This window comes from Chenopodium album, chromosome 27 (assembly GCF_948465745.1).
Source record: "Chenopodium album chromosome 27, dcCheAlbu1.1, whole genome shotgun sequence".
NCBI classification, from domain to species: Eukaryota; Viridiplantae; Streptophyta; class Magnoliopsida; order Caryophyllales; family Amaranthaceae; genus Chenopodium; species Chenopodium album.
The window spans coordinates 2147798-2158923 of NC_137860.1; the positions used below are offsets into that span (position 1 = coordinate 2147798).

Genomic DNA, 11126 nt, shown 5'->3' on the forward strand with positions numbered 1-11126 from the left:
ATTAGACTATTCTTAATTGATTACTCTTGTATAATTGGATCTTGCAAACGAACGTGGAACGTTACATAACAATTTAAATGTTTTCTAATATGGTATTGATTTGGGAATCCATGACAAAATTATGCGTCGATCAATGTAATTTTATTTATATAAGCCTTTAAAAATTAATTTTTTTTACATATCAATCACCCATATTTTGGAAGCTTTTATGCTTTTCTCAAGCAAATTAGCTTATCTTATCTAATTTTTTTAGCTCTTATTAAATTCTATCTTCATAGAATATTTTGTCTTGAACTTGTTAGAAGTATAAATAAAGCTAAGAGAATAGAGCCTAAATGAGATATGGAAAAATTGGAAAATGATTACTTCATCACATAATGTCATTTCAAAGCTACTCCATTTTTCTGAGACTAACTCATTTCATGTTTTCATCCATTTTTCTAAGTTATACTCACTTTTACTTTATTTCATATATAATACTCCGTAAAATTTTTCTTTTTTATCATTAACAACTTCACTTTGTAAAACCAATTTTGTACTCTTATAATAAATCTCTTGTTCTCTATAACTCTATTGTCTCTATCTCACATTTTAATTTTTGACTGCTCAAAAAAAAAAAAAAAAAAAAAAAAAAAAAAGGTAGTTTGGTGAGGAAAGAGAGTAGTAGTACCAAAGACTAACGAAAACTACCAGTCTACCAGTATTCCCGAGCTCCAACGACATCTTCCCACAATTACCAAAAACCTAAACACCCAAAATCCTCCATTTTTAACCTTTTGAGCTCAATCAACTTCATCAATGGCGTCAAATGGAGCTTCTTCGGTTCGTCTCTCTTCTTTCTCTCTTCTCCTTCCCCCTTTCTCTTTGATTTCTATGTTCATCATTTAATCAGCTTTTTACAAATTGATTGTTGTAGTTTGCGAATTGCAATCGAATTGAATTGTTTCATTTTTGGTTATTTTGCAGAAAATGGAGGATACTGAAGCTAGTCTTGAGAAGATCAAACGCCAATTAGCTTCGAATTCTGGTCGAAATCTGTTACAAGGCCCTCTTTATAAACGATCTGAAACTGTAATTTTTTCTTCTTCTTTGTATTTTATTTTCAATTAATTTCATAATAATTTATTTCTGAAGTTCATGTATATATGAGTTTTAGCTGATCATTGAATTAGGGATTAGAGAACCTTCAAATTGATTTATGTGTAAAACTATGTGAAAGCTAGAATGCCAAATCAATGTTAATTCTTCAAATTTAGTGATCCTAAGTCAATGATAGGTGGTGGAATACTGGAAATTATTGACTTGATGGGAGTTATTTTTATGTGGGAGCTCGGTCGGGGGAGGGAGTTGGGTAGATGAGTAGTCTTTGTGTGATTTGGATGGAAAGTTGTGTTATTATTGGAGACTAGGGAGGACAAATTAGGGAACTTTTATGAGGTGCAAGCTAAAGGTGAGTGCTTTAGAATATCCTCAATATGAATGGAGGCTTGTTGAGGCTGTTGAGTTATTGCCTCTTGATGAAGATGTGATATACAATCTGTGGTACATTACTATCCTCAGCGATGGTATACAAGTATCTGATTCTGATCTAAGAGCTGAGTCTGTAGGAAGTGGTCTATGTAATGCTTTTTTAAGAGTCTACAAACAGTTAAGAATCACCTCTCTGTTAGGCAACCAAGGTAATGAGTTTTTTGTGTAGATGATTTTAGACAATGATCTGAAAGAGATCATAGAGAAAGTATTGGATGCATGTGATTATTGGTTTTGGTTTCTTAGAGATCCTAGTGCTTGTTCTTGGAAAAAGAGTGGATATCACACCAAACATATGCATGTTATGCCAGGCAAGCTGTGTGCCTTCTTCATATTTTCCTTCACTATAAGGTGGTTTCTTATCTATAGGACCCGGAACGGGCTCTTTTCGTTGCAAAATGAGACTTGGGTTTGTCCTTGGAATATTATATATTGTTTCTAGTTCAGAATACGGGGTTTGGGAAGTCTGAGGAGATGTTATGTAAAAAATTCTGTGATGGCAATCTTGTGGAGTATATATCTTGAAGGGAATGACTATATTTGAGACAATCCTTACCGTCATAGTATTTGAATATAGTTGATATACTGAAGCTTAATTGTAAAAAGTTTGAGGTACACTACACTAGGGTTTAGACTCAAGCGAAGCAAAGGCTTGCACATCATGTGAGGTACACATTTATTTTTTAAAAAAATCTTGTATATCAGCTGTATATCATAACAATTGAGCAAAAGCTAGTAGCTCACATTTCACAAAATAAGATGACAATCATTATTTACTATTTGTAGATCACTAAAAGGCTTATTATGTAATCTTCTTATGTATGACTAGTACACACCTATAATCTACCCTCATAGGGTGGATGTTAATTTTCTTTTTTCTACGACGAGTTTGGTGAAGAACAGAAAAGATGTTTAGAAAAGATTAAATAGGAAAGTGTAGGGAGAGAAAATGATGGTGTTAAGTGCACAAATTGATAATCATGTAAATGTTATTAAAATCGTGATTTGGACGATCCCAATCCGCCTAAATGATGTAAATCGTCAGCAGAATCGTTATGTTGTAGAATCGCTCATAGAATCGGCGCCGATTCCACCTCGGTAGAATCCGGTGGAATCGGTACCGATTCTATGATTCTATACCGATTCCACTCCTGCAAAAAGCCTGATTTTCCTAAGCCCATAACTTTTGATTCCTAAGTTGGAATTAGGCTTATAATATATCATTGGAAAGCTGTTGAAGTCTACTTTCTAATAGATATGGTTTCGTACCCATATCAATTATATATTTTATGTTATAATCTAAAGAGTGTAAGGGTGTCATAGTTGAGCCTAATTAGTCAATGACTTATATATTATTCAATCTAAATCATTATAAAGCTTATGAAACATCAATTAAAATAACTTATAAAATTCTATCCAACAATTTAAATTTTGTGGGCATAAGAATGTATTCATGACTCTTATGCACTCAACTTTGGGCATATAAAAAACACTTTTATATCATGAGTTTGTTGTAGTTGTCATTCTTTAGCTATCTCGTTAAATGAACTAACTTGGCACTTAGCTTTCTATTATCATTGGATTTTTTTATTAGGGGTCTAGGGGAAACAACTTTACGAGTCAGCAACATTATTTTTTTCATAATTTAACAACAATTGTCGTGTACTCTCGTGGTTAAGAATGTGTACCAATAATCTGGCTTTATAGTTTATAGTGAGTTATGCGCGTGCGAAATTACTTCTAAAACTATTTTATGTTTGTATTGTCGATATTATGTTATCAACAATATATATTATTATCATTCTCATTGCTATAAAATTATGTATGTAGTCATTTGTTACATTTTGAAGCCCAATTTTACAATTTTGTAGAATCGTACGATTCTACGATTCGATTCTACCTCGTTCACCGATTCAAGGTAGAAACCCAATTCTGATAACTATGCATGTAATGACAGTGGTGTTAATTTCAGAGCACGATTTGTGGTAATTTGTGAAGTGATCTAAATGGTTGGGTAATAATGACGTTGCTTGGGAGAAGTTGTATCGTAGAATCCTAGAAGTAGCCTGGTACATGATATGTTACCTACTTTTGACTTTTGAGGTCTCAGTGTCTCACCCAGTAAAAGGAGTTTTCTATGAGTATAATTTATCCTATTGTGTTTATTTGACACTAGCTGCTATTCCACTTATAACAAGGAGCTAAGATGTTGCATAGTGAATTGCTGTTCCTTTTTTGGGTTGAATATTGTACCCTCATCCTTTGTGGGTGTCTGGCCAGCTTCCTTGAAGGAGCTGATCGTTCAACTCAGTGAAGGCTCTTTTGGGGCTGGGTTCTGGAATTGATATCAAATAGTCTGATCTTAGCTGGAAGGTCACACACAGGTCATGTAAACCATGTATTTTAAATTTTCTAACACCATGTGAAAGGAGAGCTTTGTAGCACTCAAGGGTATTTATACTATAAGTTTTTGTCCTTAAGGGAGGTCAGCTTCTGGTTGAAGATACCAGTCATTTAATTTGTCTCTCAATTATTAAACATAGATATTAACCCTTGAATCGTAATGGGTAACAAATGGATGAGGCTAATTCAAGCCTCTACTGGAAAATTTCACTGGTTTTTTTTTTTTTTTTTTTTTTGGGGGGGGGGGGGGGGGGGGGGGGGGGGGCTGGCACTATATGCCACTTTCAGTTATAAAAATCTCATGAACAGTCCAACATTTGTATTTGTAAAAGGTTAAGCATCCTTGATCATTGTTTGTTGAATTAGTTCATTTCACTATTGTTGTTGTCTGTGGTGCACCTTCTATGAACCCTATAGAATAGTGAACCAATTCCTATTTTGATTTGAAGTCCCAATAGGGACACGTTGGGCCTGACAAGGAATACTTTTCACGGGGTATCCCGTATCCCTTGTGCAGTCCTTTTCAATCTTTCACCTTTACTTGGTCTCCACACATAGGGGGAAGGGTCAATCAACTTTGCCTCTTATTAACGCAGCTGTTACAGTCTTCTAGAGAGAGAAAACACTTCCCTACCTTTCACGATTATGGAAACTTGGGTGGGTCTATAAGACATTCCTTCTTTCTCCTTCGTTGTTCCTATTTAATTTATAGCTGTCATCATTAAGATGTTATCTGTTCATACTAGATATCCGTTGCTAGATTTCAGTTCTGATGCCCCTTTGCCATCACTTGTGATTTTACTATTGTATGGAAACTAATAATGCCTGCGCCTTCCTTGCTTTTGTTCTGCATATATATGGACTGTCGGATATTGTTACTTTTACTATCAGTCCAATGAATCCTTCATTATCTCGTATGGGAAGACAGACACAGATCCTATCAAACTGAATGCTTGTTGGGATACCCCATCCCCCTCACTCAATGCAAGAGAGCCCCACCAGTCTATCTCTTGACAGTCTACTACATACTGGGCAGCAGCTTTCAGTTTCATCAAGCACAGTGACCTTTGGGTCTTCACTGTTATATCAAGGATCAAACTAACTCTTAAATATTTTTAAATATTGCTAAAGTAAAAGTACATCAAAAGGGTACTCACAAAGACACAAAAAAACAGAACTAATAGCTAGCACAGCTTCTTTGTATCTCCCCAATAGAGTAATTTGGGAAAGCCACACTGCCTCAGCCTTTTATGTCACCTATGTAAATTATCCAGTTCAGTATCATTAAAGTATATAAAATGGAAATGTGCACTTCTTGATGGTGCTACTGAACTTTTATGGCCCTTGATTAATTTATAATAATGTTCATGGAACTATCCTTAAATTAGGCCTCCGTCTGGTAATCCCACAAGAGTAGCAGGAAGGCTTACAATGACTGACATTATCATGTCTCTAAGTTACAGTTGATCTGGTCTAGAGATAAAATTTGGCCCAATGAAAGTTGTATATTGGTTTGGTGAGCCTTCTATGCCTAGAATCGGAACGTCCCTATTGTTAAAGGTCCTTTTTTTTGGCTGCACTAGACATTGAGCCTTCCATAATCATGATTAGCATTCTCGTGCATTAAAGTAGTTATTGGCTATGACTATTCTGTAGATTATTTACATTATCCAGTTAACTTCTTAGTTGCCAAATTCTTTCAAAATATATGCTTATGCTAACCTAATCTTGTTTTTCATCTTTATCTTTCTATTTTGTAGTTGAGAAAATGGAACGAGAGATGGATGATTTTAGATCCTAGCACTGGGAAAATGGAATACAAGTAGTATCTTAGGCCATGTTCTTTATTTTGATAATTGCTAATGTTATAGTAGCTTTCTAATGGATTTTTTTGGCCTCTTTTTATGTGTCTCCTCTTCATTATATATTCAATTGAATTCAGGTTAAAGCGAAATGAGCCAAATGTCAAGGGGACCATTTTATTTGATGCAAGTAGCGCAATTACCTTGTCTCCTGTGAATTTCCAGTATGATATGCTAGTTCAACTTTGCTTTATTAAGTTATTTTCTTTGTTCTCTGTGACTCTGTGGAGATGAGATGTTGATTTGTGGTTTCATATTTTCAGTGGACTACCAAAGTATGATGGGTGCTGCATCTGTATCCAATGATTTATTTACCGTTAAAGTTGTATGCAGTTCCTAAATTCTGTTACTGGAAGTATACAATTCAATTTGAGGGAGGGGGAGGGGGAGGGGGATGAGAAATAAATTATATCATAGAGTACTTAACAGAACATACAGATATCGGAACCCCGCAGAAGAAAGATTATTTCCTTTGTGCAGAAACTCCTGGTGCTGCAAAAGCTTGGGTGTCAACATTACAGTAAGTTCCTGTGGTGCATTTTATGTTAATTTGTTTATGAAGAAGGCTTGGTTACTTCTCTCTATAAGTTCATCAATTACCTTTCTATAACTTTATGTGCTTCAAGTTCTGGTAATATTTGCAAGGATTAACCAAAATTAGCAGCCTATGTCTTGATGATCAAGAGCTTTATCATCAATTGTACAAGGACCCACATACAACTTCATTCATATCACCCACTGATTTGAAGTGAGCGACAAAATACTTTCATTATTATAATACAAATCAGGAAAATATACATAAATTCACACCTAAACTATGTATATATTCATAAAATTCAGTGAGGGATCATTACCTACCACATACAGAGTCATCGTGTTCTACCATTTTGCAGTTTCTGCTTCTGTATCAGATATCTGCAATTTCTCCACAATTAACATCTTTTGTATCAATATGTCCATTTAAGATGTTTGTTCTGTAACATAGCTGACCATTAACACTGTCCGAAATATAGAAACCTTAGTAGCTATATTGTCATATTTGCTTAGTTGCTACTGGAGGAGGTGTAGGCTGCTTCTGTGGCCATTCTCAAAGGAAGCACTTCCTTCTGTTTGTATTTGGCAGAAATCTGTTGGATTTTTTTGCAGTTTAGGTGTAAATTCATTTTGTGAATTTAAAACTGTAAACGAGGATACTTTGGTACTAAGATTTGAGAAGTCAGTCCCTAAACAAGAGGGTTTTTAACCCAACTTTCTAGAAATTAACAATAAAAAAAAAATAAAAATTACTCCTCCTGGCGCAATTATTGTAACTTGACTCAATTTTATCAAAATGTTTGTGTTTTTTTAAAAAAAATTTAAAATTCAAATTATTAGCTTTCCAAAAGTTTCGGCAACTAATCAATGCAAAACAATGCAATTCAAATGACACTCTCTAAAATGGCCAGTATTGGTGATTATTATCTTTTCCTGGACAAAAAATTGGCCATTTTATAGCTCTGCCTACTATCCTGCTTCTGTTTAGCTGTCATGGTATGCTTCCATATTTTGGATGATTTTCAGTCATATGCTTTCATCTTGTTAGTGTAATAAGTAAACACTTGAACTGTTATTTAGTACTTCATTGTCTTCTCAGTTATTCTTTGTTTGATTCCTTTCTTTATGTGAGGTTTAAGAGCTTAATAAATTGGGCTCATGTTGATTTATGTTCCTGGTTGATTGCTTGATGTTTATTTTGGTGATGATTGTCTGCTCTGTGAATGACTGAACTGTTGTGGAGCTGGCTTTATTGTTTTATGGCTTATGTTTTTTACTTGACCATTTTGCATGATTCAAGTGCGGCTCAGTTGGTCCTAAAGGCCCATAAAGAGGCTGTGAATTCATTAAGTGGAAGTGGCTCTTCTCAACTTGGTACGGTCGCTACTGTTGTTGCAGCTGCGAACTCAACTGCACTAGAAGCCTCAAAAGAAATAGAGGCAGCAATGAAGGTTTCTTTGAGAAATGCTCTGGGATCAATGTTAATCAAACCTCCTGAAGGCCAAATGGATGATACAACAATCATGAAGGTATGGTGGTGGTCAATCTATTTTTACAAATGGTTATCTTTTCCTGGCATTTGTAATCTAGGCTTTTTGACCCTCATAAAGAATGTTAAATTGATCTTCCAATGATCAAGTGATAGTTGAGGTTGTAGTTGGATAAAGGGATGATTCTGTAGATGACTTATTGATAATTCAAAAAAAAAAAAAAAAAAGCTTTTGGATGGGTTGTTTTTTTTGTTTGTTTGTTTGTTTGTTTGTTTGTTTGTTATAATAAAACAGTAAGACTGATGTGCGGATGAATTATTATTGGTGTCTTTTTCTCAAGGTCTTCACTTGCAAAACTTCCAGAGTAGTATCGTCTTTCACAATGTACAGAGTGACTGGAAGGATCTATCATGTTGCTGATTTCTGCTTTCTGTGAATACTTAGGACTCACTGTCCCCCTTCAAAACTTCTTACCTCTTTAAGTAAAATCTTTCATTACCAAGAAAAGGAAGAAACAATACACTCTTAAATCAAAGTAGACAACTACAACCATGATGTCACTCCCCATTTTTACAATGTGTTCGTCTCAAATACCTGGATAGGGCTGACAAAAGCTTTTTGTAGGGCTGTTAAACAATGATGATTGCTTAACTTTGCCGCTAATTCTTTTATGTTAGCCCCTCTCCCCACATACACACATTTCACCGATTTATTTGTTTAAATAGTTGTAGCAGATTAAAATTTGTGTTTACAATAGAACTGCAGATTGTATATAAAAACGATCTTACAGTGCTTGTCAATCCTGACTTCCTGAGATAGGCATGGGGCAGTAGGGCTTGCACTTTTATGAATTGTAGCCTTAATTCTTTTTCAAAGGTTAATTGTCTGTCTTGGAGTTTTTGAAGTCTGTAAATTAAGGATCTGTGTCTATTCTCAGAGCTTAGACAAGATATTAATTGAAGTTCCATGATGACTTTTTAATTTCTTATTGTCTTTTCAGGAGACTTTACGTGTGAAAGATGAAGAACTACAGAATTTATCACGAGAGCTGCGTGCAAGGGATTCTGCAATAAAGGAATTAACTGAAAAGCTATCTGACACTGCTCAAGCTGCAGAGGCTGCTGCATCTGCAGCTCATAGAATGGATGACCAAAGGAGAATTGCTTATGCTGAAAAGGAGCAGCTCAAAGAGGGTTATGAGAGACAGTTGGAGTCTACTGCGGTTAAGGTATTTTGTTGTGTGTGTTCGTTGTGACAAAATATAATCTGTAATGGTGGTAGAGCTGGATGATATAAACATTTTCAGCATCACTTTCTTTGTGCTAATTACTTTTTGTTTACTTTATGTCCTGGAGAGGATCAAGGAGTGGAAGGGATGGCGAGTCCCTCCATCTCCCCCCAGTGTGACCAGGCTTCGATCCTCACCCCCACCCCTCCTGTGATGGGAGGGGCACCCCATATATTACTGTTAAAAAAAATAAAAATAAAAATAAATAAAACTTTATGTCCTGGATTGTGTGCTTACTCTTTTGTAACATAAACCATCTTTCACTATATAGTATGTTTTGACTGAGAAATGCTGCTTGAATGCAGTTGAAAGAATCTGAAGAGAAGGTCGTGGCTCTGAGTAAAGAAATAGAACAACTTATTAAACAGCGAGATTCAGCTATTCAGGAGGCACATTTATGGAGAAGCGAGCTTGGGAAGGCTAGAGAACGTAATGTGATATTAGAAGCAGCTGTTGTTAGAGCAGAGGAGAAGGTCAGGATTACAGAAACAGAAACTGAAACCAGAATTAAAGAAGCTGCACAGAAGGAATCAGCTGCTTTGCAGGAGAAGCAAGAGCTTCTAAATTATGTTAATGCACTACAAATGCAGCTTCAGAGGTCAATGAACAAACCTTCCTTATGAGTGTGTGTGCTCAGTATATCTGGATGTTTCACTATATACTACTCCATATATCCCACAAATTTTTACTCCATCCAAACTAATTCTGCGTACTTGCTGGATGAAAACTTAGTTTGGGTGTTGCCATCTGTGTGTTAGAGTTCGTTAATATGCTAATTTCAGAAGAGATTAGTTCAGATAGGTTTTCATGTATTTGTATTGTTTTTGTTTCTGGAATAGTGGTCGAGGATGTTTACTATTAATAATATGCAGCATCTGATTGGTTCCCTTGTTTTTTTAAGTGACAGGCAGCAAATTGACACAAAGCAAGTCTTTGAGAAGGCTGAAACTCGTTCTGACATGGAAGACACCCGTCCGCTAACTAAGCATGTGGACTCATCTGATGAGAATGTTGACAAAGCATGTTTAAGTGTCTCAAAAACAGTTCCTGTCGCCGAGGATGGTGCTGTTCGCTTAGTAGAAGCAGACCAAGGTAATGAGCACCCGATTGGTGATGGTCAATGGAATGATATCCAAGCTACAGAATCAAGAATAGCCGATGTAAGAGAAGTTGCCCCTGATTCAGAGGGAAGAAGCTTAGACATTTCTGTAGTCAGCTCGCCGTTGAATGATCAGCAAGAGCAAGGAGGCTCCTATCCTCAAGATCGACAATGAAACATCCAAGGGTAAAAGGTAGAAATTTACTAGCTGTTTGAATTATTTGAAAACAGTTTGTGATGTACATGAAAGCGATGACAGGAGCTCCTTCCATTGCAGGAACTCTGGAATTAACGATTGTAATTCTTGTAGAAATGCATAGTGCTGAATATAGCGAGTTTTCCTGGGATAGAACAAGATTTGATATGGTTTACATCTTGTTGAGATGGATGAAACTTTGTGAAACAACCTTGCCCAAAGATGAGAAATTTGTACAACTCATATCAGAAATTCATCAATCACTTTATTACAAAGTTTTCTATAGGATTAATCTTATAATCTTATGCGTGGTTTTTTCGAAATCGTGGTCTCGATGAAATTATCTAACCCCAAACACCCCCCCGCCACCCCACCCCACCAAGTCCCAACTATGAAGGGTAGTGTTATTAAATTATCAACAAATAAAATCCTAGAAAGTTAAACGTAGTTGTATATGGTTCACTAATAATACTGCATGAGCTACGTTTTTAGGACAGTTGGTAGAATGGTCCTATAAATACTAAATGTAATAATGCATGAGCTACATTTTTAGGACATTTGGTACAATGGTCCTAAATAACAGTACTTTTCATATAATACATCGACTAATTACTGGTTCTTGCGCTAATACCCCACGGGAACTATGCTGCCGTCGAACTTTTGGCTCATTAGCCAGGCAGCGAGACCTCGTAGCAGCTATTAGAATCACTAGGTTACTGAGAGT

The 11126-nt window shown here is 35.8% G+C and overlaps 1 protein-coding gene across 3 annotated transcripts; it reads left to right on the forward strand.

The window, feature by feature from the left end:
* Positions 1–648: 648 nt before the first annotated feature.
* LOC145619472 (uncharacterized) lies at positions 649–10702 on the forward strand. 3 transcript variants are annotated; one of them, XM_081674169.1, is made up of 11 exons: positions 649–822; positions 967–1071; positions 5694–5755; positions 5876–5959; positions 6059–6090; positions 6234–6315; positions 7630–7858; positions 8820–9047; positions 9413–9705; positions 10009–10399; positions 10484–10702. In XM_081674169.1, exons 1-10 carry the CDS (start codon positions 799–801, stop codon positions 10379–10381), a joined length of 1512 nt encoding a protein of 503 aa, XP_081530295.1. In that variant the 5' UTR covers positions 649–798; the 3' UTR covers positions 10382–10399; positions 10484–10702. The 3 variants fall into 3 exon arrangements, with proteins under 3 accessions (XP_081530295.1, XP_081530294.1, XP_081530296.1); XM_081674168.1 differs by having other exon boundaries at positions 650–822; positions 10009–10702; XM_081674170.1 differs by having other exon boundaries at positions 651–822; positions 10015–10702.
* Positions 10703–11126: the final 424 nt, after the last annotated feature.

What these genes read in the sequence shown, in the direction of transcription:
- LOC145619472 (XM_081674169.1), top strand. Translation starts at nt 799, where the DNA reads ATGGCGTCAAATGGAGCTTCTTCG. An exon ending in TTGTCTCCTGTGAATTTCCA is followed by an intron (nt 5,960 to 6,058) that starts GTATGATATGCT and finishes TCATATTTTCAG; the next exon opens with TGGACTACCAAAGTATGATG. An exon ending in GCTTGGGTGTCAACATTACA is followed by an intron (nt 6,316 to 7,629) that starts GTAAGTTCCTGT and finishes GCATGATTCAAG; the next exon opens with TGCGGCTCAGTTGGTCCTAA.